Raw genomic sequence first — 24,294 nt, forward strand, 5'->3', positions numbered from 1 at the left:
TTTTGGTATGATTCCAAGACTGCGGTGGATTAGGAACAGGATGATAGGTAATATAGTGATCATTTACAACTCTTCTGAGAAGGTCATCTTTGAAGAAACAACATGCAGCAACAACTGGAGTGACGTCAAAAGGATGGATTTAATGTGGGAGGTATAGGTAGAAGGAAATAGTTAACAATGTAGACATGAGGAGAAGAAATGTAAATAAAAGATGGAAAGGCTTCGTTTGGGTGTCAGGAAAGCCAGGCACCTCCTTTACTAAATCAGGAGGAGAGGGAACCATGGGCGCTTGTTTTATGTGTCAGTGGCAAGTTGAAGAAATTTCTGTCTAATATCCTGCATGTCTCCTCCAAAGAAGCAATGGTGGGGTTGAAGGATAGAGGCTGGAAGGTAAAGTTTGTTTGAAAGTTAGAAAAGCTTGGGAAAAATTAAGAGTAGCCAACGAAACGGAAAAGAACAAGTGGATTAAGCGTCAATGGGGCTGCAGTCCTGGTTTGTGTTCAGGGTCCCTTTACCTGCTGGCACGGAGATGGGCAGATCCGAAGAGGCTTACAGGAGTATGTGTAAAGGCAACACCATCTGACACGGATAAAGAGAAACGTGGGAAAAATTGAAGGATGATGGATATAAGGGAGTTGTGGAGCGGTGGTGTGGATATGCTGGTGAGGTGAAGGGTAGCCACGTTGTGGGGTACAAAGCAATCTGAAAGGATGGAGGGAAAGGAAGACGCACAGCGTGATGCGACAGTCGCCGTGCGTGGACTAGCTATACATTGTTGAATTATATTTCTTTTAAGGTAATCTGGAAAAAAAAAACTTTGTAAGACTGTGTCATAGATGTGGGCTACTGTCGCACAACTGTTAGTGGTTGAGAAGTGGATATTCAAGGAGGTCTGGGATGTAGCAGCAGGGCAGAGCGCCAAACTGCTCTTAGTTCAGGAGCACGGAACTGAAGAAGGCAGCGCTCTGTGGAGCCAAAGTCACAAGCTAACCCAGTGACCAAGCAGTTGGATTCCCGTGAAGTGTTGCAGTCAGTGTGTGAAGTGACACAAAGCCACGATCTTCAAAGGAGTAGGATTTTATTTTTTATTTTTGAAAGGTACAAATTGTTTTGGAAGTGGGGAGTGAGAAGAAACAAACCCACTTAGCAGTCTGGGCTATGTGTGGAGCACGAGGCTCTAAGCAGCTGTCGTTTGAGAGTCCTCAGGGTAACCACGCCTTCCCGCTCTTCCCTGTAACTGGTCCAGGAAACCCACATTCTCTGGTTGCCCATCTCCGGAGTGATGCTTTTACTCCTTAACTTCTCACGCTATCCAAGATTCAAAACCTCGCCATCTCTCAACATTAGATTCCTTGGGAAGGATGAGTGTGGAGTCTCGCGTGGACCACACAGGTCCTCTGAAGCAGGGCTAAAGGCTGGAATGGGGCTTGATGAGACTTACAGGTCCCATCTGCACTGAGTGAGCTCTGCAGTTTTGCTTGTAGTTACGGTATTTTGTCACCTACTAAATTGTAGCTCAGTGCCTTTGCTGCATACGTATTTGTTAAATGTGAGAGAGCAAATGAAGTTGCTTCTACACATTCCTATTGTCAACAATTTTCCTGTCTTCTATATGTATCCCACCTATTAAGTAAGCCACAGAAGCGTAAGTAACACCCCCTTTTACTCTTATGCATTCATATTTAAATATATTCTATAACAGTCCCAAGTTTAAGTTAATTAAAAGATTTATTTATTTCCTATGAACATTCATTTATATGCTAAAGTTGTATTACAATAATAAAATTATTAAGCAATTGACGTTTACCTTAGCAAGGACTTGAACAGTATGACTAATTTAACCCTTGCAAGGGCCTGAGATTCCTACTGTAACAATAGGCGGAGTGTGGAAGATGAAAAAGAGGAGATCGTTATGAAAAGTTGCCACTGTCATTAACTTCTATTCCAAGAGGTTCTTGTACCTCCCTGACCTTCACTGCAGCCTAGTTATTAGGGACACCCTCTAGGCAAGGGCATGGCTATTTACGTGACACCCTTCACCTCCTCATTTCAAAGGTAGGGAAGACAGCCGGAAGAGGAACACTTGTGTCTGTGAAGCCAGGCACGCTGGCTCAGCAGGTGCTCCTCACGCCTCATATAATGGCTGACTATGCCGCGTGGTATGTGGAGTGACTGTGGTCTCTTCAGCGCTCACAGTAGACACTCAGCTCGTAATGTTTTTCCTCACAGATTACCTTGACAAAAGGTTCAGTCAACAATGTGCTGTGCCTTCAACGTCAGCTGCCTCTGAGAGAAGGAAATCCAAAGTAAACAAGGGACAAACTTGTGCCAGAACAAAAGTGAAGAAAATCCGCTCATATGACAGGGAAGGTATGGCCGGCCCGGCAGCAGCTTGGAGGAAATGGAGCACACTGGCAAGCTTTTCTGTAGCTTTGGTGCTTATGTTGGACACCAACTCTATGGAAAAGGCAAAGTCTTACTGAGTTTTGCATGTTTGGTACCTCAGTTCTTTCTTAAATTTTACAATGAAGTCTTCAGGGATTATGCTCTCATTGAAGATCTTCTTGGAGCATAGTTTTAGAACTCCATGTAAAAATAAATTATAGCCTTGTTTTATGCTTCTAGTAAAATGTGCTTGTGTGCACATGCACATGGATGTCTGTGTGTGTGTGTGTGTGTGTGTGTGTGTGTGTGTGTGTGTGTGTGTGTGTGAGGGGTTGTTTATCACAGGGCTAGCACATGCTGGGCAAGGGCTCCACCACATAGCTGTACTGTCAGCCCTTGATTTTCTTACACAGAGACTCACTATGCTCAGGCTGGCCTCGAAATCGACATCCTCCTGCCTCCGATGCTGGAATTATATGTCTGCACTACCACACCTGGTTAGATTTTGAGATGCTATATCTTTATCTGGTACAGAGATTAAATGTCCAAATAGTTAAGCACATTTTCACACTAACATTTTGACGCTTCCTTTACATTCTAAATAGTTATTTTAATATTACAAATTTTATAAAAAGAAGCGTTACTGTCTCTTACTGGAACACCACCATCAGAGATGGCTTTATTGTCGAGTTGTCATCAGAACCCTCACTCACACAGCAATGTTCACGGTTCTCAATATCTCAGCAGAAAACCCTCATCCATCCCGTATTCAGCCACCCCTGAGTGCTGGCGGTGGGAGGGGGGTCCTGCAACTTCTGCTAAGCAGGAGAATGTGGCTCAGATGGTGACATGTCTTTTCCTGGGGGTGGGTGGGTAGTGCACAGCATCAGAGCCCATCTTACTAGCAGACTTATTCCGGTCCCTCCTTTGCTGGCTTTGGGGAAACGGTGAAGCGATTTCATCTTACTTCTGATGCTGTTTTATAGAAATAGCGTGCTTTTCATTTCTCGACCTGCATGACCTCGAAAGGGCCTGAGATACAGAACAGCATTTTAGGATGGGTGGCGTGCCGGCGTGCCTTGTGTGCTTTTCAGACCCTCTTGTGACTTGCTCTATTGTTTAATAAGAAATTTCTGCACAACAAGGTCAATGGTTTCTAGAGAGAAGAGACAGTGCACAGAATGGGAGAAAATATTTTCAAATTGTTCACCAGACAGGACCAATTTCCAGAATATATAAGGAGCAACAGCTACCAAAAAAAAAAAAAAAAAAAAAAAAAAAAGACATCAGGAACCACCTGTGAGTTAGTAAATGGACAGGTTGTCTGAATATTTCATCCCCCCCTCCCAAAAGGTATAATACGCAAGCATGTGGAGATTGTTACTCATTGTCAATCATCAGGGAAATTTAAATAAGAAACACAGAGAGAGACCATCTCACACCAGTCAGCACATGGGAAAAGGTTACCAAAACTGGTAAGGGTGTGGAGAGAAGGAAATGGTGGTACCCTGCTGATGGGAGCGTAAACCCGTACGGCCGTGGCGGAGAGCAATACAGAGGAAAGAAAATGAAGGGAGCAAAGAGACCGACATTTCTTAAAGATCCATGGAGGAGTTTCACGTGTCCCAAGACAGAGAAGTGTTTAAGGAGAAGGCGCTGGTAATGACTGCTCTGGTCATTATGGTGATGACATATCTGAAATGTCATGCACATGTACTCAGTGATCACATTTGCCCCTGTAAATATGTACACTTTGAAACTTATTTTAAAAACCCCCCAAAAAATTATATAAAATGAACTTTAAGGGACAGTCTGCATACCATGGGAAATAGAAGGTGGCAAAGGGTAGTGTTGAGAGGCGTGAAATTATTAGCTGCTAGCAAAGAGATCAAGAAATACAGTTTACGAGAAGTATACAGAGTGAGTGTCCTTACAAAGGATGTTTCCCCCAGGCTTGGTGGCACTCGCCTATAATCCCAGCATTCTAGAGGCAAAGGAAGGCAGATCTCTGAGTTTGAGGTTAGCCTGGTCTACAAAGTGAGTCCAAGACAGCCAAGGCTATAAAACCCTGTCTCGAAAAGAGAAAAAGGATGTGTCCTACCCACATTGCTTTTTCTCTTCTTCTGATCCTATTTGCTTTTAGTGCTGTTAGGCCTTGATAAAGTGAGGCTTTTGACTGAGCCCCGATCCAGTATTTTCTGTGGTATATGATCAGTGATTGTGTCATTAAACCCTTTTGTTATGTCTGCCTTTCTTTCTTGACACCACTCATATTTTAGTATTAATATTTTCTTATCCACAAATCTATTTCAGTTTTGGAAAACAAAATAGGTGATAAGTGCAGATATTAGAATACTTTATCCCTAAAGGTCTAACATATAGGCCACTAGCAACAGTTTCCTGTTCATATAGAGTTATTTTTTCCCTTTCTTTATCTGTATTTGTAGGGTGTGTGTGTGTGCGTGCGTGCACTTATATGAGTGTGTGCATGTGTGCAAACAGGTATGTGCATGTGTATGTGCAAACTGTGATGTCTTACTCAAACAAATAATTGGGTTTTCTTTTGAGCTCCTATTAAAGCTTAATTTAAAACTATTGTTTCTTCTTTTATTGCATAGTATCTGTGTTAACTTACTATTTAATTTCTCTGTTTATGAAAATATTTATATTAGCATATATTATTCTTAATGATGCCTATACTTTCACTTATATTGAATTCTAAAAACTTTTTCTACTAGAACCGGAAGAGCCTGATGTCGTAAAACATATTGTTAGGCTAAGAGAAAAGCTGGAATGGAAAACTCCATTATTTCCACGTTGTATGAAGTATCATCCTAAGACTATTGGTCCAAAGTGCAGTCTAAAGGTGTGATTCTATTTTATGCAATCTCAACTATTTAAAATTAAGCTTTGAGACTATCTTAACTTTTATTGAATTCGTTGTAGATATCACATCAAAGCTCATTAATAACATGTTATGATAATTGCTGACAAATATAAAAGAATCTCAACGTAATTTATTTCACACAATATTGTCATAATTATTTTATGACATTTTTAAGTCTATAATGCATCTTGTGTCTGTTCCTCCCATCTTTTCCTCCTATTGGGGTCACAGGAAAGTGGGTGTCTATGTCGCTTTGTGATTTTAAAAAAGAAATAAAAGGAACTTATCTAAGAAACTTACTAGAAATGCGTGTTCTCATCTGTATACTAAGCCTGAATCGGAAGCTGAGAGTGGGACTAGTTGTCTGTATTCTTGGTAAACTGCTAAGTAGTAAGAACCGTGGCTCCAACCCCTGAGGTCAAGGTTTTTTTGGCAGAATATTTGATTCCACTGTGAACTTCAAGATTAGGAACTATAAAAACCTGTTTGTAATTGCTGGGTGGCTCAATCTTTGATGCTAGAGTTTTCTCATTACTGTAAACAAATACTTACGGCGCGGCTCAGCCATAGCACACAGCTTTAGTCCAAGAGCCTTCTGTACTCAGGATTAAATAAAATCAACCCTAGGTCAAGAGGCGGAGCAATATGCCAGCTGACAAGGATTAAACAGAAAGGAGAGACATTGAGGAAGGGTATTTAAGACAGTGTGGAGAAAAAGAAGGGCCTTGTTCCTTCTGTGATGTGTTCATATTCAGTGCAAGGAAGTAAATTTGTAAATCAGATTCATGTAGTTTTGAATCTCTGTACACTCACTATGTTGTCTTGAGCAAGCTTCTGTCCTTTCTGAGCTTTATAGTTTCTTTGGCCTTGAAATTGAGATAATTGGAATTACTCTAGAGTACTGTGAAGAGTACATTGAAAAGAGTGTGCTATAGTACCAGGTAGAGTGTGGACAATGTTTTCAAGTACAAAATAAAACTCTAGCTGAGCATGGGTGTTTTGGATTGTTGAGTAAATTATACTTAATTTGTATGCAAAAAAACTTGATAATTCTATGTACATCAAGTTTCTCATAATCTTAGGAAATAAAATTAGAACAAAAATGGCATAATTGGACAAATGGCTACAATAAAGCTTATAATTTTACCTAGTCACTCAATTGTCTTATTTCTTCTTATTTTCAGAATTTAAGTTTATTTTTGAAGGTCTCTTAGTAAACTGGAGCCAAAATAAGAAAGCAAATAGCTACAGCATTGGAAACATCCTTCAAAAAGAAATATATAAAGACTATAAAACTGAACCCACAATTTAAAAACCACAGTAACTGGAAACACTTTAGTGTACTTGATTGGGAAGTTTCTAAGAGTATCAGCAATTACTAAATTATACTTTTAATAAAATTACTCTGAAATGATTAAATTCAATTTTTGTATGATTTTTTAAAAAAATTGTTGATAAAAGTACATGTTTCTCAAGCTGGACGTGGTGGCACACACCTTTAATCCCAGCACTTGGGAGTCAGAGGCAGGTGAATCTCTTGTGAGTTCGAGGTCAGCCTGGCCTACAAAGCGAGTCCAGGACAGCCAGGGCTACACAGAGAAACCCTATCTCAAAAAGCCAAAATTAAAAAAAAAAAAGTACATGTTTCTCAAAACTAAAAGAAAATAGTTTTACAATTTACACTTTACATTTTCTCAGTACTACCAAGTGAATGAGACAAAAACTTTATCACTTACTGTAGAAGTAGAACCTTCGAGTGTAGATTTAAAGTCACACTCAGATTCTAGTACCAACTTTGTTACTTCATGAGTCTGTGGCCTTTCTCAAGTTAGGTGATCTACAGAAAGCCTCAGTCTCTTTAAGTTTAAAGCTGTCAGAGGCGTTGCTGTTCAGATAACACACATAAGGCACTGACTGCTTAGTGAGTGTTACTGATGTAGCAACGCTACCTGCAGCTGTTAGAATCCTCGCCCCAGTCATTATCAGTGCAAACAATAAGCTTGGTATGTCCACGATGCAAGATGGCATGCTCGTTCAAGGTCTATCACCGAGTTCATAGTAAGGATATGGATATATAGTCCTACGTGTCTTATCACTGTTTTATGTTTAAGGATGAAAATGAAATGTCTTAACCCTTTCAGAAGATTGGTCTTACTGAACTTGAATTAGACAAGATTTGAGGTTGATTTTCCTCACTAATAGTATTTCTGTTTTAATTCCGTCTTAACATTGTTTCCATTGGATATGTTTAGTCATTTAATTAGCTATGTTAAAGTAAGCTTCTTCTTTTTCTGAGGAGCCTATGAAAGATGATGGTGAGTTTGTATACTGCCTTCCTGTCACGAACACCAAAGGCATTTTCAATGAGTATGATCTTCGTGCAGTCTCTGCCTACAAAGCTAAAAGTTGCAAAGAATTTTGGATGGTTACTGCCTCATTCGTCTCCAAGGTAATATAAAATACATATGCTTTGCTTTATGAATTACATCAGAAAGTATGGCCAACTCAGGCCAAGTGCAATGGTGCACACCCATCATCCCAGCCATGGGGAGACAGAAGTGGGAGGGTTGTGAGTCTGAGGCCAACCTGGGGTACACATAGAGACCCTGACCCCCCCCCACACACACACAAATAGCGGAGAGGAAAATACAAGTAACCAGTTTAGAGGGTCTTTTTTTCCCACTGTATATGTGATTTATTTTTCTGTATGTGTTTCTATGATACAATTTTTTTAAAATTTTTTATTATTATTCTTGTTACATCTCAATGGTTATCCCATCCCTCGTGTCCTCCCATTCGTCCCTCCCTCCCCTTTTCCCCTTATTCCCCTCCCCTATGACTGTTCCTGAGGGGGATTACCTCCCCTTGTATATGCTCATAGGGTATCAAGTCTCTTCTTGGTAACCTGCCACCAGGTCTCCCCCTCCAGGGGACATGGTCAAATGTGAGGCACCAGAGTACATGAAAAAGTCATATCCCACTCTCCACTCAAGTGTGGAGACTGTTCTGACCATTGGCTAGATCTGGGTAGGGGTTTAAAGTTTACCGCCTGTATTGTCCTTGGCTGGTGCCTTAGTTTGAGCGGGACCCCTGGGCCCAAATCTGCCTATCATAATGTTCTACTTGTAGGTTTCTAGGACCCTCTGGAGCCTTCTACTTTGTTATTCTCCCATGCTTCTGTCATCTAGAGTCCCAATAGGATGTCCTCCCCTCTGTCCCAGTTTCCTGGTAAGTGAAGGCTTTCGTGGGACATGCCCCTTGGGCTAGTATGCAGATATAAGTGAGTATATACCCTTTAAGTCTTTCTGCTTCTGGGTTAACTCACTCATTATGATAATTTCTAGCTCAATCCATTTATCCACAAATTTCGGGAATTTTTTGTTTTTAATAGCTGAGTAGTATTCCATAGTGTATATGTACCACAGTTTCTTTATCCATTCTTCTACTGAGGGACACTTAGGCTGTTTCCATGTTCTGGCTATTATGAATAAGGCTGCTATGAACATGGTTGAGCAAATTTTCTTGTTGTGTGCTGGAGCATCTTCTGGGTATATTCCAAGGAGTGGAATAGCTGGGTCTTGAGGAAGCCCTATTCCCAGTTTTCTGAGATAGCACCAGATAGATTTCCAAAGTGGCTGTACTAGTTTGCATTCCCACCAGCAATGAAGGAGTGTTCCTCTCTCCCCACATCCTCGCCAGCATGTGGTGTCACTTGAGTTTTTGATCTTAGCCATTCTGATGGGTGTAAGATGGAATCTCAGAGTTGTTTTGATTTGCATTTCCCTGATGACTAAGGAGGTTGAACATTTCTTTAAGTGTTTCTCAGCCATTTGATATTCCTCTGTTGAGAATTCTCTGTTTAGTTCCAAGCCCCATTTCTCAATTGGGTTATTTGGTTTGGTGGTGTTTAGCTTCTTGAGTTCTTTATATATTTTGGATATTAGACCTTTGTCAGATGTAGGGTTGGTGAAGATCTTTTCCCAGTCTGTAGGCTGTCGCTTTGTTCTCTTGACAGTGTCTCCAGCCTTACAGAAGCTTCTCAGCCTCATGAGGTCCCATTTATTAATGGTTGACATTAAGGCCTGGGCTGTTGGTGTTCTGTTCAGGAAGTTGTCTCCTGTGCCAATATGTTCTAGGCTCTTCCCCACTTTTTCTTCTAAGTGACTTAGTGTTTCTGGTTTTATGTTGAGGTCTTTAATTCACTTGGATTTGAGTTTTGTGCAAGGTGACAAATATGGGTCCAGTTGCATTTTTTTTTACACATAGACCTCCAGTTAGACCAGCACCATTTGTTGAAGATGCTATCCTTTTTCCATTGAATGGATTTGGCTTCTTTGTCGAAAATCAAGTGACCATATGTGTGTGGATTCATATCTGGGTCTTCGATTCGATTCCACTGATCAACCAGCCTGTTGCTGTGCCAGTACCAAGCTGTTTTAATTACTATTGCTTTATAGTACAGTTTGAGATCAGGTATAGAGATTCCTCTGGAGCACCTTTTATTGTCCAAGATTGTTTTAGCTATTCTGGGTTTTTTGGTTTTCCATATGAAGTTCAGAATGGAACTTTCTATGTCTTTAAAAAATTGTGTAGGTATTTTGATAGGGATTGCATTGAATCTGTAGATTGCTTTTGGTAGGATGGCCATTTTTACTATGTTAATTCTCCCGATCCATGAGCAAGGAAGATCATCTTCAATCTCTTTCTTCAGAGTTTTGAAATTTTTTTCAAACAAGTATTTCACTTGCTTAGTTAGAGTGACTCCTAGATATTTTATATTGCTTATGGCTAATGTGAAGGGTATGGCTTTCCTAATTTCTTCCTCTGCAAGCTTGTCATTTGTATATAGGAAGGCTATAGACTTTTTTGAGTTAATTTTGTATCCAGCTAATTTGCTGAAGGTGTTTATCAGCTGTAGGAGTTCTCTGGTGGAATTTTGAGGGTCACTTATGTACACTATCATATCATCTGCAAACAGGGATAATTTGACTTCCTCCTTTCCCATTTGGATACCCTTGATCTCCTTTTGTTGTCTTATTGCTCTGGCTAGAACTTCAAGTACTATATTGAAGAGATATGGAGAGAGTGGGCAGCCTTGCCTTGTTCCCAATTTTAGAGGAATTTCCTTGAGTATCTCACCATTTACTTTGATTTTGGCTATTGGCTTGCTGTATATAGCCTTTATTATGTTGAGGAAAGTGCCTTGTATCCCCGATCTCTCTAAAACTTTAAACATGAATGGGTGTTAGATTTTATCAAATGCTTTCTCTGCATCTAAAGAGATGATCATGTGGTTTTTTATTTTCAGTTTGTTTATATGGTGGATTACAATGATGGATTTCCATATATTAAACCATCCCTGCGTGCCTGGAATGAAGCCTACTTGGTCATGATGAGTGATATCTTTGATGTGTTCTTGTATTCGTTTTGCAAGTATTTTATTTAGTATTTTTGCATCGATGTTCATAAGAGAAATTGGTCTGAAATTCTCTTTCTTTGTTGAGTCTTTGTGAGGTTGAGGTATCAATGTCACTATGGCCTCATAGAATGAATTTGGTAATATTCCATCCATTTCTATCTTTTGGAGTAGCTTGAAGAGTATCGGTATTAGCTCACCCTTGAAGGTCTGGTAGAATTCTGCACTGAAACCATCTGGCCCTGGGCTTTTTTTGGTTGGGAGACTATCAATGATTGCTTCTATTTCTGTAGGGGAAATGGGACTATTTAGCTTGTTTATCTGTTTTTTACTCAACTTTGGCAAATGAAGCTGATGAAGAAAATCATCCATTTCCCTTAGATTTTCAAATTTTGTGGCATATATGCCTTCAAAGTAGGATCTTATGATTCTTTGTATTTCTTCAGTGTCTGTTGTTATGTCTCCCTTTTCGTTTCTGATTTTGTTGATTTCAATACTGTCTCTCTGCCTTTTAGTTAGTTTGGCTAATGGTCTGTCTATCTTGTTGATTTTCTCAAAGAACCAGCTCTTAGTTTTGTTGATTCTTTGGACTGTTTTCTTAGTTTCTAATTTGTTAATTTCACCCCCAAGTTTGATTATTTCCAGACGTCTACTCCTTTTGGGTGTTTCTGCTTCTTTTTTTTTTCTAGGGCTTCCAGTTGTGTCGTTAAGATGCTTATGTGCGATGTTTCCAATTTCTTTTTAAAGGCACTTAGTGCTATGAATTTTCCTCTTAGCACTGCTTTCAATGTATCCCACAAATTTGGGTATGTTGTTCCTTCATTTTCATTGAATTTCAGGAACTCCTTGATTTCTTTCTTTATTTCTTCCCTGACCCAGGTGTCATTTAGCAGAGAGTTGTTTAGTTTCCACGTACGTGTAGGCTTTTTGTTATTTCTGTTGTTGTTGAATTGCAGCCTAAGAGCATGGTGATCTGATAGGATACAAGGTATTATTTCAATCCTCTTGTATCTGTTGAGGCTTGCTTTGTGACCTACGATGTGATCAATTTTGGAGAAGGTTCCATGGGGTGCAGAGAAGAAGGTATATTCTTTCTTGTTTGGGTGAATGGTTCTATAGATATCTGTTAGATCCATTTGACCCATTGCATTGGTTAATGTTATTTCTCGGTTTAGTTTCTGTTTCAATGACTTATCCTTCAGTGAGAGTGGGGTGTTGAAATTCCCCACTATTATTGTGTGGGGATCGATGTGTGGTTTAAGCTTTTTTAGCAGGTCTTTTACAAATGTGGGTGCCCTTGTATTGGGAGCATAGATGTTCAGAATTGTGATGTCATCTTGGTTGACTTTACCTTTGATGAGTATGAAGTGTCCTTCCTCATCCCTTTTGATTAATTTTGGTTGAAAGTCTATTTTATTCGATACTAAAATGGCTACGCCTGCTTGCTTCTTGTGACCATTTGCTTGGAATATTTTTTTCCAACCTTTTACCCTGAGGTAATGCCTATCATCATGGGTGAGATGTGTTTCTTGAATGCAGAAGAATGTTGGATCTTGTTTATGCACCCATTCAGTTAGTCTGTGTCTTTTTATTGGAGAATTGAGACCATTGATGTTGAGAGATATTAATGACCAGTGACTGTTAAGAGTCTTAATTTTGATGTTGTTTCCAGTCAAGCGTTTATGTAGTTGTGTTTTTGCCATGGGATAGTTATCTATTTCCTGAGTAGTTTTGGTTGTAGCTTGACCCTTTGGGATGGAGTTTTCCTTCTAGTACCTTCTGTAAAGCTGGATTTGTGTATAGGTACTGTTTGAATTTGTTTTTGTCATGGAATATTTTGTTTTCTCGATCAATGGTTATTGATAGTTTTGCTGGGTAAAGTAGTCTGGCCTGCCATTGGTGGTCTCTTAGGGTTTACAGGATTTCTGTCCAGGCCCTTCTGGCTTTTATGGTCTCTGCTGAGAAGTCGGGTGTAATTCTGATAGGTTTGCCATTAAATGTTATTTGGCCCTTTTCCCTTGCAGCTTTTAATATTTTTTCTTTGTTCTGTATGTTTTGTGTTTTGATTATTATGTGATGGGCAGTTTTTCTTTTCTGGTCAATTCTATTTGGTGTTCTGTAGGCCTCTTGTATGTTTATAGGCATCTCTTTCTTTAGATTGGGGAAATTTTCTTCTATGATTTTATTGAGAATAGTTTCTGGGCCTTGGAGACTGATATCTTCTCTTTCTTCAATGCCTATTATCCTCAGATTTCTTCTTTTCATGGTGTCCTTAATTTCTTGGATGTTTTGTGTCAGGAGTTTTCCAGATTTCGCATTTTCCTTAATGGTTGCTTAAAGATCTGTGATTTTATCTTCTAGACCTGAGATTCGTTCTTCCATCTCTTGGATTCTGTTAGAAAAGCTCACCTCTGTGTTGCTCGCCTTCTTCTCTGAGGTCTCACGTTCTCATTTTTCTTCTGTCTGTGTGTTTATCATTGAATCCATTTTCATCTTCAGATCTTGAACTGATTTTTTGATTTCTTTCATCTGGTTGTTTGCATTTTCCTGAATTTTTTCCAGTTCCACTCTATGTGCTTCTTTTATGTCTCTCACCTGTTTGGCTGCATCCTCCTGCATTTGATTACGAATTTTATTTGTTTCCTCCATTAATATCCTCATTACTAAGGATTTGAGGTCATTTTCTTGTATTTCTGTTGTATTTGAGTTCTCTGGGTTGTTTTCTTTGGGATAGCTGGAAACTGGAGACGCCATGTTGTTTTGGGGTTTTTTGCGTATGCTTTTACGCTGTCCTTTAGACATCTTGGTGTCTTTGTTTTTGTTGGGTAGCTTCCAGAGTTGGATGGAGGGAGTCTGATGATAGATTCACTTGTTTTCTCATGATTTCCATAGGCTGGAGGCTCTGATACTTCACTGGTGTGGATGGCAGGAGGTTAGCCCTGTCGTTTTGGTCTCTCACAGCCAGTGATCCTAAGCTCCCCTGTGCTGTGGGTCCTGCAATCGTTCTGGGTCTCTGAATGAGTGTTGGGTCAGGCCAAGGTATCCACAGCCATCTGGGTTCCCTGTCAAGTCCAGCCAGGGACACTGGGCCCGAACCACGCGCCGAGCTCAGCTAGATTCTCAGGGCCTGAACTGTCTGCCGAGCTCAGCTAGGGATTCTGGGCACAAAATGCACACAGGGTCCAGCCAGAATTTTGGGGGGCTGGGACTGTGCACCAAGCTCAGCTAGGGGCTTATGGCCCAAAGTGTGTGCTGTGGTCAGTTATTGACTCAGGGCCTGAACTGTCCGCCAAGCTCAGCCAGGAATTCTGGATTCATAGAGGGTCTTTTAATGTAGCAATTTTTACTTATTTATAATTAAAATATAATTTTATCATTTCCTCTTTTTGTCCCTCCAACCCCTTCCATGGTCCATCCCTCAAATTCCCCTATGCTTCCCCCCACTTCCCTCTCAAATTCATGACCTCTTTTGCTTTATTATCCTATAATTCTCCCTCTCAGCAGGTGTTAGGTGTCTAGGCGTAGGGCCTGATGAGAACCCCCTTCTATGTTGGTTTATCTATGAGTGGTGTCCCTGTTTAGGCCTTATTCAGGCAGCCTTATCTTTGCATTATCATGGCTGTAGCTTCCCTGTCATTCCTAGGACCCCCCCCCCCCTCTCTCTCAGCACACTTCCTGGTATTCTGGCTCTTACAGTCTTCCCAGCCCCTCTTCCACCATGTTCCCTGAGCCCTAGGTTAGCTATAGGAGTTGTGTTGTAGACATGTCCATTGGGGCTGCCAGTCTCTGTATTTTGACCAGTTGTGGTTTTCTGGAACGGTCTCCATCAGCTGCAAAGAGAGGCTGCTTTGGTGTGGTGTGAGGGCTACACCGTACCTGTGGGCACAGGGAGAAGTATTTAGAGCACAGTTGAGGATTGTGCTGCTCTAATCAAGTGGCTATAAGAGCTTCTCTTCTAAGATTCATGGCCTCACCAGCCCCGCAGAGTTGGCTAGGTCTCCAGTGCCAGGCATGTTTTCTACGCTGTTGAATGGGCCTTAAGTCTAATTAGAGAGCTGTTGGTTATCACCAAGATCTTAGTGCCACTGCTGCACCTTTAGGGATGCCATGCCACGCTGGCCACTGCTGTGGTTCACAGGCCACCGCAGCTGGGTAGGACTACTGGCTGCTTTTTGCATTCAACAGCTGGCACAGCACCTTCCAGCACCATGAAAGTTAGTCCTTGAGGAAGAGGCTTTCAGGTCAGATGTGCTTGAATCTTCTGAGTCCTACATCTTCAGCAATGGGGACATATCCTTAACCTTTGGGAGGCAACCAAGGACATTGACAGTAGCCTGGATTGTTATAAGAGTCTCTTATACTCCTCTGACCAACAGCTCCAAAGGAGGTTTCTCATGCCTAATGCTGGGAGTTTTGTTAGATGATCTAGGTCTCTTAGAGGGAGCATTGTCAGCCCAAGTGGCATAAAATTCATATATATACATACATATATACATATATATTCAGTTGTATGTAATTTATCTAATTTTAGGTAAATATGAGACAATATGATTTCTCTCTTTGTGGTTTAGAGGAACTCAGTTTAGGGAATTAATGTTTAAGAAACAACTTGGGAGAAAATTATTTGATAATATTTTTTCTTCTTTTGGTATAATTTAGGTTTGAGAATTCAATTAGAAGGAATTTTCACTTATTAAATACTTTATTAATATTTTACATTATTTTAAAGTGAAAACTAGAAAGCAGACATTTGTTGGTATAATAGGAATAATAAATGGTATTTATTTTTGAATGTGTGTGTGTGTGTGTGTGTGTGTGTGTGTGTGTGTGTGTGTGTGTAGAGCAGAGGACAGCCTTGGGTGTTATTCAGGAATCATCCACCTTGGTTTTTGTGATAGAAGAGATAAGGTCTTCCACTGCCCTGGAGCTCACAAAATCAGCAGGCTGGCCAGCATGCCCCAGGGACCCAGCCATCTTCAGTTGGCAGGACTACCACCACATCCATCTCTTTGATGTGGGTCCTGGGGGTTGAACTCAGGTTGTCAAGCAACTGTGACAAGCACCTTAGAAGCAGTGTTTGCAGCTCAGTGAAGAATGCTTTCATTTAAGGGGTAGGTGTCAGAACTGGCAGCAGATGGAGACATCCTCCCATTGTATATTTATTACTGTGATCACTGTTAGCTAATTGTGAACATTTGTTTAATAGCCGTCTGTTTTCTCCTGCTCTCGCAACTGTCTGTCTAACTAAAACCACCTTGGCGGGACACTGGCACAGGACCACGAACCTGGGACTGTGTGTGCTAGACCGACACACAGCTGTTGGGGCACATCCTCAGCCACACCATAACAACTTATGCACACCATGAAAACTGTGAGGCAGAAAACTTGTCCATTTATTTGTAAAAATATCTTTGGACAGAGAGGAAGCTTTTCTTACTCTTTCCAGAGGAGCACAAGGGTGCAAGCCAGAGAAAATACAATGGCAGCAGTGCGGGCGGAGGGAAGTCAGATCTGGGTATAGAGGAAGCGCGTGAGGACTGGGGTGAGCAGGGCGAATACGGGACTTTTCAGTGCCTTGGAACTAGAAGTAAAGTCCCATTTTGTGCTTTGTAATTATAGGTCACTAAAACAGGCAGCAACACGGAGGAAGTGGAACTTATGCCTACTCTGGATTGGCTTTTGGAAAGACATTACTTCTATTTGCTGCAGCAGTTTAAGATATTTTCCAACTTCCGGTGAGATGGACACAAACGTTTGGCGGTTGGTTGCAGGAGCATTGCCACAGTGGAATGACGCTGGTCACAGGGCGTTATGGCGTAGTGGGGTGTTCCACAACCGTGCTTAGAAACTTTAGCTGTTTGAGGAAAAACATTTTTAATTTTAGTCTCTTCTGGATACATGTTGCAAAAAATGATGCTATTTTTGTCAAACATGAGTGAATAATCGCCCAATCACTTTACTTTTTCTTCATGCCTTTTTGTTAATGAATACCTATTGAACACCGAAGAAAAGCCAAGTATTATTCTAGATGCTATATTGAACAAACCAATTAGCCTGCTCTTTAAAATTCTGGTTTAAGGTGTGTGAGAGACAGTACACAAACATGTGAGCATGGAGGATGCCAAGGGGGCAGGAAATGTTATGAAGGAAAATAGAGCAGAGTAAAGGCCCTGGGGCAGGTCACTGAGTCAGTTTGTAGGGAACTTTACATTCTTCTCATTGCAGTAGGAGCCACACTGTGTTGCTCTTTTAATGTTTGCGTGGCACCCAGCTTATAATTTTTCTTTAATATTTTTTTTCTTGTTGTCTCTACTTGTTGAAGACAAAGAAAAAATGTAAATTATACATTTTACATAACTATGTAAGTATGTAATATGATAATTGTATACATTAAACATTTAAATATACATATACATGCATGTATATATGTAAATCTCTACATATTCAATATATACATATATACATAAACATATTTAAATATATACCCCTCATGCTACCCCTGTATTCTTACACAAACCTGTGCCCCATCTGAGTTGAATAATACTTTAAATTGTTAAATGTTATGTGATAAACAGCTTCATTAAGAACCTGAGGGGCTTGTAGGCAAGAGAACTGCACAAGACTTTGTAACAGACATATTGCTCATTTATTTGCCATGAAAAGATATATGTGTGCCTGCTCCGTAGAACTCACATATGAGTATTTTAATTTTACTTAGCACTACGAAAGTTTTTTTTAAATCAATTATCATTGAAAATTCAATTTTGGCTCTTTTTATGTTTATTTTCATTTTATACAGTTTAATTAAAATGTAATTACATCACTTTGCCTTATTTCTCTTTTGCATCCCGGGTCCCTTCCCTACAACCTCTTCTGTGTTCCCCTCTAAAATTGGTAGTCTCTTCTTCCCTGAGTATCTTTGTTACATTATTTTGTTCAAGTCTACAAATTCAACCTCCGAGTCCACTTTTGCCATCTGTGTATATGTGGAGTCAGAGCTGTTGTATGAAAGAATAAACTAAGAGGTTCATCCCTGGGGAGGCTAACTCTCCACCCCTCAGCAGTCATCTGTTTCCTGGGAGTTCCTTGTTGAAGGGAGTGGCCCTGGGAGATTCCTTGGGCATCATCATGCCTATCAATACTGCCACTCTTCAGCTCTTGTTTATAAAGCCATTCCTATGAGAGACGGTTTCACAGCCGACTTCTGGTGTTCTGGCTCTTAGACTATTTCCAGCCATCTTCCATGGTGTTCCCTGAGCCACAGATACGGGAGCTTTGCTATAGATGTATCGCTGGAGAAAGGTTGCCCCACGATCTGTTGATCTCTGTATTGTGTCCAGTTGTGGTTTCCTATGATGGTCTCCACTTGCTTCGAAGGAGCTTCTTTGACGAGGGTGAGAGCTTCACTTATCTATGATTTAGACTGCAGCTGGGAATTAATGCTGGTCTAACAAAGTGGTGGTAGTAGCTTCTAAACTCTGTGGCTTCACTAGCCTCAGGAGGTTGGCCAGGGTTCCAGCACCTGCCATGGTTTCTCTCCTCTTGAGTGGTCCTTAAGTCCTATCACATAGCTGCGGTTACCACCAACATATGAGGACCAGTTTACCAGATATGTTGCCATTGTAGCGGTTCATAGATGCCACAGTTGGGCAGGCCTGTTGATTGCTTTTCTCCTTCGGCATCTTGCATAGAATTTTCTGGTACCATGGACACTACACTGTAAAAAGGAGGCTTTAAGCTAGATAAAGTTCGAATTATCTGAGTCCCATGTCCTAAGTGTGTGGTCTTCAACAGTGGAAGGTTACTACCATCACCTCAGAGGCAACCAAGGGCAGCAGCCATATTTGGTATTGATTTAGTAGTCACTTAGATGATCCTAAACATAACGGAGATTTCTTGTGGTTGATTCTGGGGATTTTGTTAATCTGTAGTTCTTGTGGGTAGCATTGTCAGCCATAATGGTACAATTTCCTTTAATCTATCTGTCTATATATCTATCTAATATTTTATTATAATATTTAATCTCTATAGGCATATCTATAATCAAACCCCTCCCTAGTTTGATCTTCCCTCTCCATTTTTTCCATTTCTGCTTCATATCACAAGCTAACTAAGGTATAAAAATATATTTCATAGTTTATGATATGTCTATATCTCTACATTTACATATAGAGATAAATTGATACACACATACACTTAAATGTATTGTGTATGATTTTAGGTAAATGTAAAATAATAAGACTCCTCGAGGCTTTGTAAAACTACTTCGTGTTCTTTATCCCTACCCCTCCTCCTCCTGTCTTGACCCCTCCCTTCCCTTGTTGGATTCCTCTCCCTATTGTTTCCATTTCTGCTTTATATCACAAGATAATTATTGTATAAAAAAAGTTTCATAGTTTTAAAATATTGATTGGATGTTGCAGCCAAGTGAATTCCACATCTATAAGAAATGTAATGACTTCCACTTGCATTCGGCTTTTGCTCTTTATTTTGTTGGCAGTTGTAGAGAAAATTTGTATGACTTAGCATTTAATTTTGACAGTGCAAGACAAAACATAATCTAAGAAATTTTCTACCATTGTTTAGCTTTAATAAGTTTGTTCCATATAACTATATGACTTGGGAATATAGAATGTAAGAACTATTTTTTTTTTTCCTTTCAGGATAAATAAAGCCTTTGTCACTTGGAAATTGAATGTTAAAAGACTTAAGACTGAGAAGAGCAGGTAAATCTCAGTGTGCAGGGCATAGACATTCCAAAAGCAAATGATATCCAGTGTAGTATAAAATGGATACACTTGAATTTAATTCACACTGGGTATCACATTACACTGATACTCTGAATACATTTAACCTCTATTTTTCTTCTCTGTCCATTGCTGTCTTTCTCTTTTTTTTTTTTTTTTTTTTTCTTGGTGCTGTAGGCAGAGTGCTGAGCCCTGTGCATGCTAGGTAAGCGCCCTGCTACTGGGCTACATCCATAGGCCTGCAGTTTTGTCCATCTGTGTTCTTCGGGAGATAGTTAGCACTTCCTGTATGTCACAAAATAGCATTTTGTGACATGCTACTGTGAGTTCCTGCTGAGCTCCTCTGGTCCCTTCATCTTTGTTTTGTCCTGTTTGCCTCCCCAAACAGAAATGAAGTAGTCAGAGATAACAGTTGACCCTATTTTGTGTGATTTCAAGCAGCTGAAAGTCTTTGTTGTCTTTAGTAAAGATTTTATTTTGCTATAACTATAAATTGGACCGCAGCTATAAGAAACAAGACAGAAATCCTCTGTGTCCTTTACCTACTACTCCCAGGTTCCACGGATCACAATATTACAGGACATTATGACCGCCAGAATATTAATTAATATGCAGCATATTACTGCCATCATGGCATCTGTTATGTTTGGCTTCGTGGCTGTCATCACTTTGCTGCCCATTGCCTCTTCTTACTGTGTGATAACTACTGGTACGCCCCTGTTCTGTAGTTTTGTCTTTAAAGGAGTGTTCTTATCAGAAACAGTAATAGAAATGAGAGGCAAGTTCACAGACTCATGACATGGATTGTGGTGATGGTTCACAGATGTACACATGGCTCCAGATGGGTCAAAGTGTGTGTGTGTGTGTGTGTGTGTGTGTGTGTGTGTGTGTGTGTGTGTAAGCAGCCTTTTCTCTGTCCGTCATACTTCAGTAAACTTGTGTCAAAAAATCAAGCATTGCATAGAAAGAATCATATAACATTTAAGAGTGACTATGTCACTTAGCAGAATGTTCTGGATATCTACCTCAGCTGCACGTATATCAAGAGTTGTTTGGTTAATGCTCAGTGGCATCCATTGACTCAGGGACAATATAGTCTGTTGAACCATCTCTATTGATGCACACTTGCACAGGTTCAAGAGTCTTGGCTGTCACAGAAAGCTGCTGTAAACATTTGTGCATGTTTCGTTTTCCATTTCTCTGGGGCAAATGCCCAACTCTGAGTCATATGGCTACCAGATGCTTGAGTGGTCTTATTGTCTGTTGATTTGTTTGTTTGAGACAGGGACTTAGTGTATATTCCAGGCTGGCCTAGAATTTACCATCTTCCTGCCTCAGCCTCCTGCACCCTGTGATTATAGGCAGGTGCAAACCCACCAAGCTGTATTTAGTTTTGAAGCAGTCGACAAACTGATTTCCAGAACGGCTGAGCTATTTGTCATTCCCACCACCAACTCAATTTCTTCACATCGTTGATATTATTTGTGCTGTCACTGGTTTTTATTTCAGACATTCTGAGCCTGTGTGGTAACATCTCAGCATGTTTTAATTTGTATTTTCTTGATGTTATGACTCTAATTTGCGTTCCTCTAATGTTGACTGTCTCTACATGTACTTACTTGCCATCTGTACAACCTCTTTAGTGAAGTGTCGCTTTGTGTAACCACACAAGGACTGTGGAAGGTGGAAGGGCCTGTTCCCCACAGAGGCGAGCCTTGCTCTGACTGTTCCAGGTTTTAGGGGCCCCCTTTTGTCTCATTGGCCTTCCGTTCTGCACTCATTGGCTGTGTTTTTTCTTCATGTCATCATGATAGATAGAAAGAAAAGGTCAGAAAACGAGAAGAAAGCCCTTCTTTACTTTAGAATAAAGATAGTTAGGAGTATTTAGGAATTATTCTACAAGTTGCCCCTTATCCAGCGAACATTTCTTTGTTACTTGGAAGAAACTATTTAGACTTGGCCCAGGTTCACACCCACAATGACAACTCACAACTGTCTGTCACTCCAGTTCCAGGAGATCAGACACCCTCACACAGACATACATGCAGGCAAAACACCAATGAGCATTTTAAACAATACACACAGATAAAAAAAATACCTTTTCAAATATTTAATAAGTACGTATAATTAAATTTCCATGACACTGCTGGATGCATCAAAATTCCCAGGACTCGGTGGCATAATGTCACTTACCTTACTCATTTAGAATGAGAGCTAAGTCTGGAAATGTTTGCCCTCCAGGCTGTACCTGCACAACCACCTTTTTCATACTGATGAGTTTTTCCAAAGCTGTTTGCTTTATGTGAGAGGACTCACTGAAGATGCCCTGAATCTCAAGAACAGCAAGAATGAAGACAATCCGTTGGCCATATGCCTTATCAAGGTGAGCAGAGCTGCCACTGTAGACCTGTTTGCAGAGTCTGGGAAGGCGACATGAAAGGGTTTTTAATTAAAAGGATCTACAATTTCTAAGTCCATAAATAAATCACTGTGGATGATGTGATAAAGTCATGGTAAAAAAAAAAAAAAAAAATGGCAAACAGGGCAAGCAATTGTAGGAGTTAACATTTCTTAGAAATTCTGGCTGATTTTTTTAAAGTTTATTTATTCACTTTACATCCTGAATGTAGCCCCCTTCCTCCTCCTCCTCCTCCTGGTCTTCCCCCTTCCCCCAGCCCCCTCCCCCGCATTAACCCACCGCAGCACATCAAGTCACATCAGGACTAGGCACATCCTCTTCCACTGAGGCCAGGCAAGGCAGCCCTGCAAGGGGTCAAAAAGCAGGCAACAGAGTCCATATCAGAGACATCCCCGCTCCACTTTCCAGGGGATCCACATGAAAACCAAGTTGTCCATCGGATACATATGTGTAGGGGTCCAGTCCATGCTTGGTGCTTGGTTGGTGCTTCCGTCTCTGTGAGCCCCCATGGGTCTAGGTTAGTTGAGTCTGTTGGTCTTCTTGTGGAGTTCCCTCCAGGTCCTTTTATCATTTACACACACACACACACACACACACACACACACACACACACACACACACACACACACACACACACACCCCCCACAAGACTCCACCAGCTCTGCCTGATGTTTGACTGTGGGTCTCAGCATCTAATTCAATCTGCTGCTGGGTGGAGCCTCTCAGAGGACAGTTTATGCTAGGCTCCTGTCTGCAAGCATAGCAGAGTATCATTAATAATGTCAGGGATTGGCTCTCTACCCTGGGTGGGTCTCTGGTTGATCTGGTTAATATTTTAGAAAAAGTGACTGAAGCCTTTTATTGTCAAATGTCTCTCTAAAGCAGAAGATGATTTGTTATTAATTTCTAACAGTCAGTATCTAGTAGCTGCCCACCCCTAGGTATTCCACGTCAAGAATTCACCACAAGATGGGATTCATTAGTCTTGGTTTAACAAGTGAACTTTCCTGTTCCAGGACTTTAGGAAAGATGAGCTTACTAGTGGCATGGTTTAATTAGCTTATAATATTTTTTTTAAAGATTGGACGCATAGACCTATAAGTATTGAGTGCTTCATATAGAGTTAAACAGGATTCTAGCAGATTTTACTTGACCTTCCCAGTATGTAGGGAGATACTGGGAGGTAAAATTGTCCTCTACATTTGGAAAGAAATTCACTTTACATCCCGAACGTAGCCCCTCCCTTCTCTCCTCCTTGTGCCACCCTTCCCCTCCCCTTCTTCTCAGAAAGGGGACCTTCGCATCAACCCACCCTAGCACAAGTTGTGACTTCGATAATCTCAAATGCTCATGTAATAAGGCCAATATGCAACATGGTACTTAGGTCAACGTGAGTTTAGAATCAATGCAATATAGTAACCACTCGATACTCTTTAAGCAAATGAAAGGATTCAGAAAGATGAATTAATCACTGCAGAAAGAACACATTTTGAGAGTTTGGTTTGGTTATGTTTTTGGTTTTTCAAGATAGGGTTTCTTGGTGTAGCCCTGGCTGTCCTGGAACTTGCTCTGTAGATCGGGTTGTCTTCAAATTCAGAGTTCCCCCTGCCTCCACCTCCACCACTGCCTGGTTGTATGTGTGTGTGTGTGTGTGTGTGTGTGTGTGTGTGTGTGTGTGTGTGTATAAATATTAGTATTAACATTTCTTTCTTTGTTCTTTTTTCTCTTTGTGTTATGAGATAGGATCTCTGTGTACGTCAGTTGGTTTAGAACTTGCTGTGCATCCCAGATTGGCCTCTAGTTTACCTGCCGTAGCTTTTCCAATGCTAAGATTATGAGCCTGTGCCACCACACCTGGCTGAGTATTATTTCGGAAGGTAGGGGAGGTGGGCAGAAGGGGAGGGGAAGGAGAGGGGAGGAGAGAAAATTAATGAGTAGGAAAGCTAAGCCTGTGCATATGACACAAGCACTGCTAACAACGACAGAGGAAAGATGTTAGGGCTCCCTGGAGACTTCAGGTTCGGTGAGCTTTTCTCAGAGCACTGAGAACCTTCAAAGAGTTTGCTTTCAAGTGACTTAACTAAAAGAGACCATGGATTGTCCATGTTCACAGAATGAGGCAGAGACTTCGCATTATGTCTCACGTTTAAGAAGGACTCTGGGTTTTTTTGAAAGGTGTTTTGGATGCTCGGTAAGGAAGTAGATACTATGTCTTGCTTGTTGGCAAGGGTGCAGCAGTAGGGCAGATAGGCAGCACTGTCAGCTAGTGTCTCAGGTGACTGCCATGCGCAGTTGGGACTGACTGACAGTCTCTGACTGTTAGTTTAAAGACATCCCTGGTTTGGAAAACAAATTGGTAGTGCGGAGATACTGAGGTGAAGAATTACTTTATTCTTTGGTGTGCTACTAAGTAATGCAGGCATACACAATACTGACAGTG

The 24,294-nt window shown here is 40.7% G+C and overlaps 1 protein-coding gene across 1 annotated transcript in view; it reads left to right on the top strand.

The window, feature by feature from the left end:
* The first annotated feature begins 475 nt into the window (after window positions 1–475).
* Window positions 476–24,294, top strand: part of Dnah14 (dynein axonemal heavy chain 14) — a 212,252-nt gene continuing 188,433 nt past the window's right edge. The window contains 7 exon segments of the mRNA XM_051148372.1: window positions 476–557; window positions 2,230–2,370; window positions 5,124–5,251; window positions 7,569–7,721; window positions 16,308–16,423; window positions 19,352–19,414; window positions 21,677–21,818. Of these exon segments, the coding sequence (XP_051004329.1) occupies window positions 476–557; window positions 2,230–2,370; window positions 5,124–5,251; window positions 7,569–7,721; window positions 16,308–16,423; window positions 19,352–19,414; window positions 21,677–21,818 (825 nt within the window).

Source organism: Acomys russatus, chromosome 6 (genome assembly GCF_903995435.1).
Source record: "Acomys russatus chromosome 6, mAcoRus1.1, whole genome shotgun sequence".
Classification (NCBI taxonomy): Eukaryota; Metazoa; Chordata; class Mammalia; order Rodentia; family Muridae; genus Acomys; species Acomys russatus.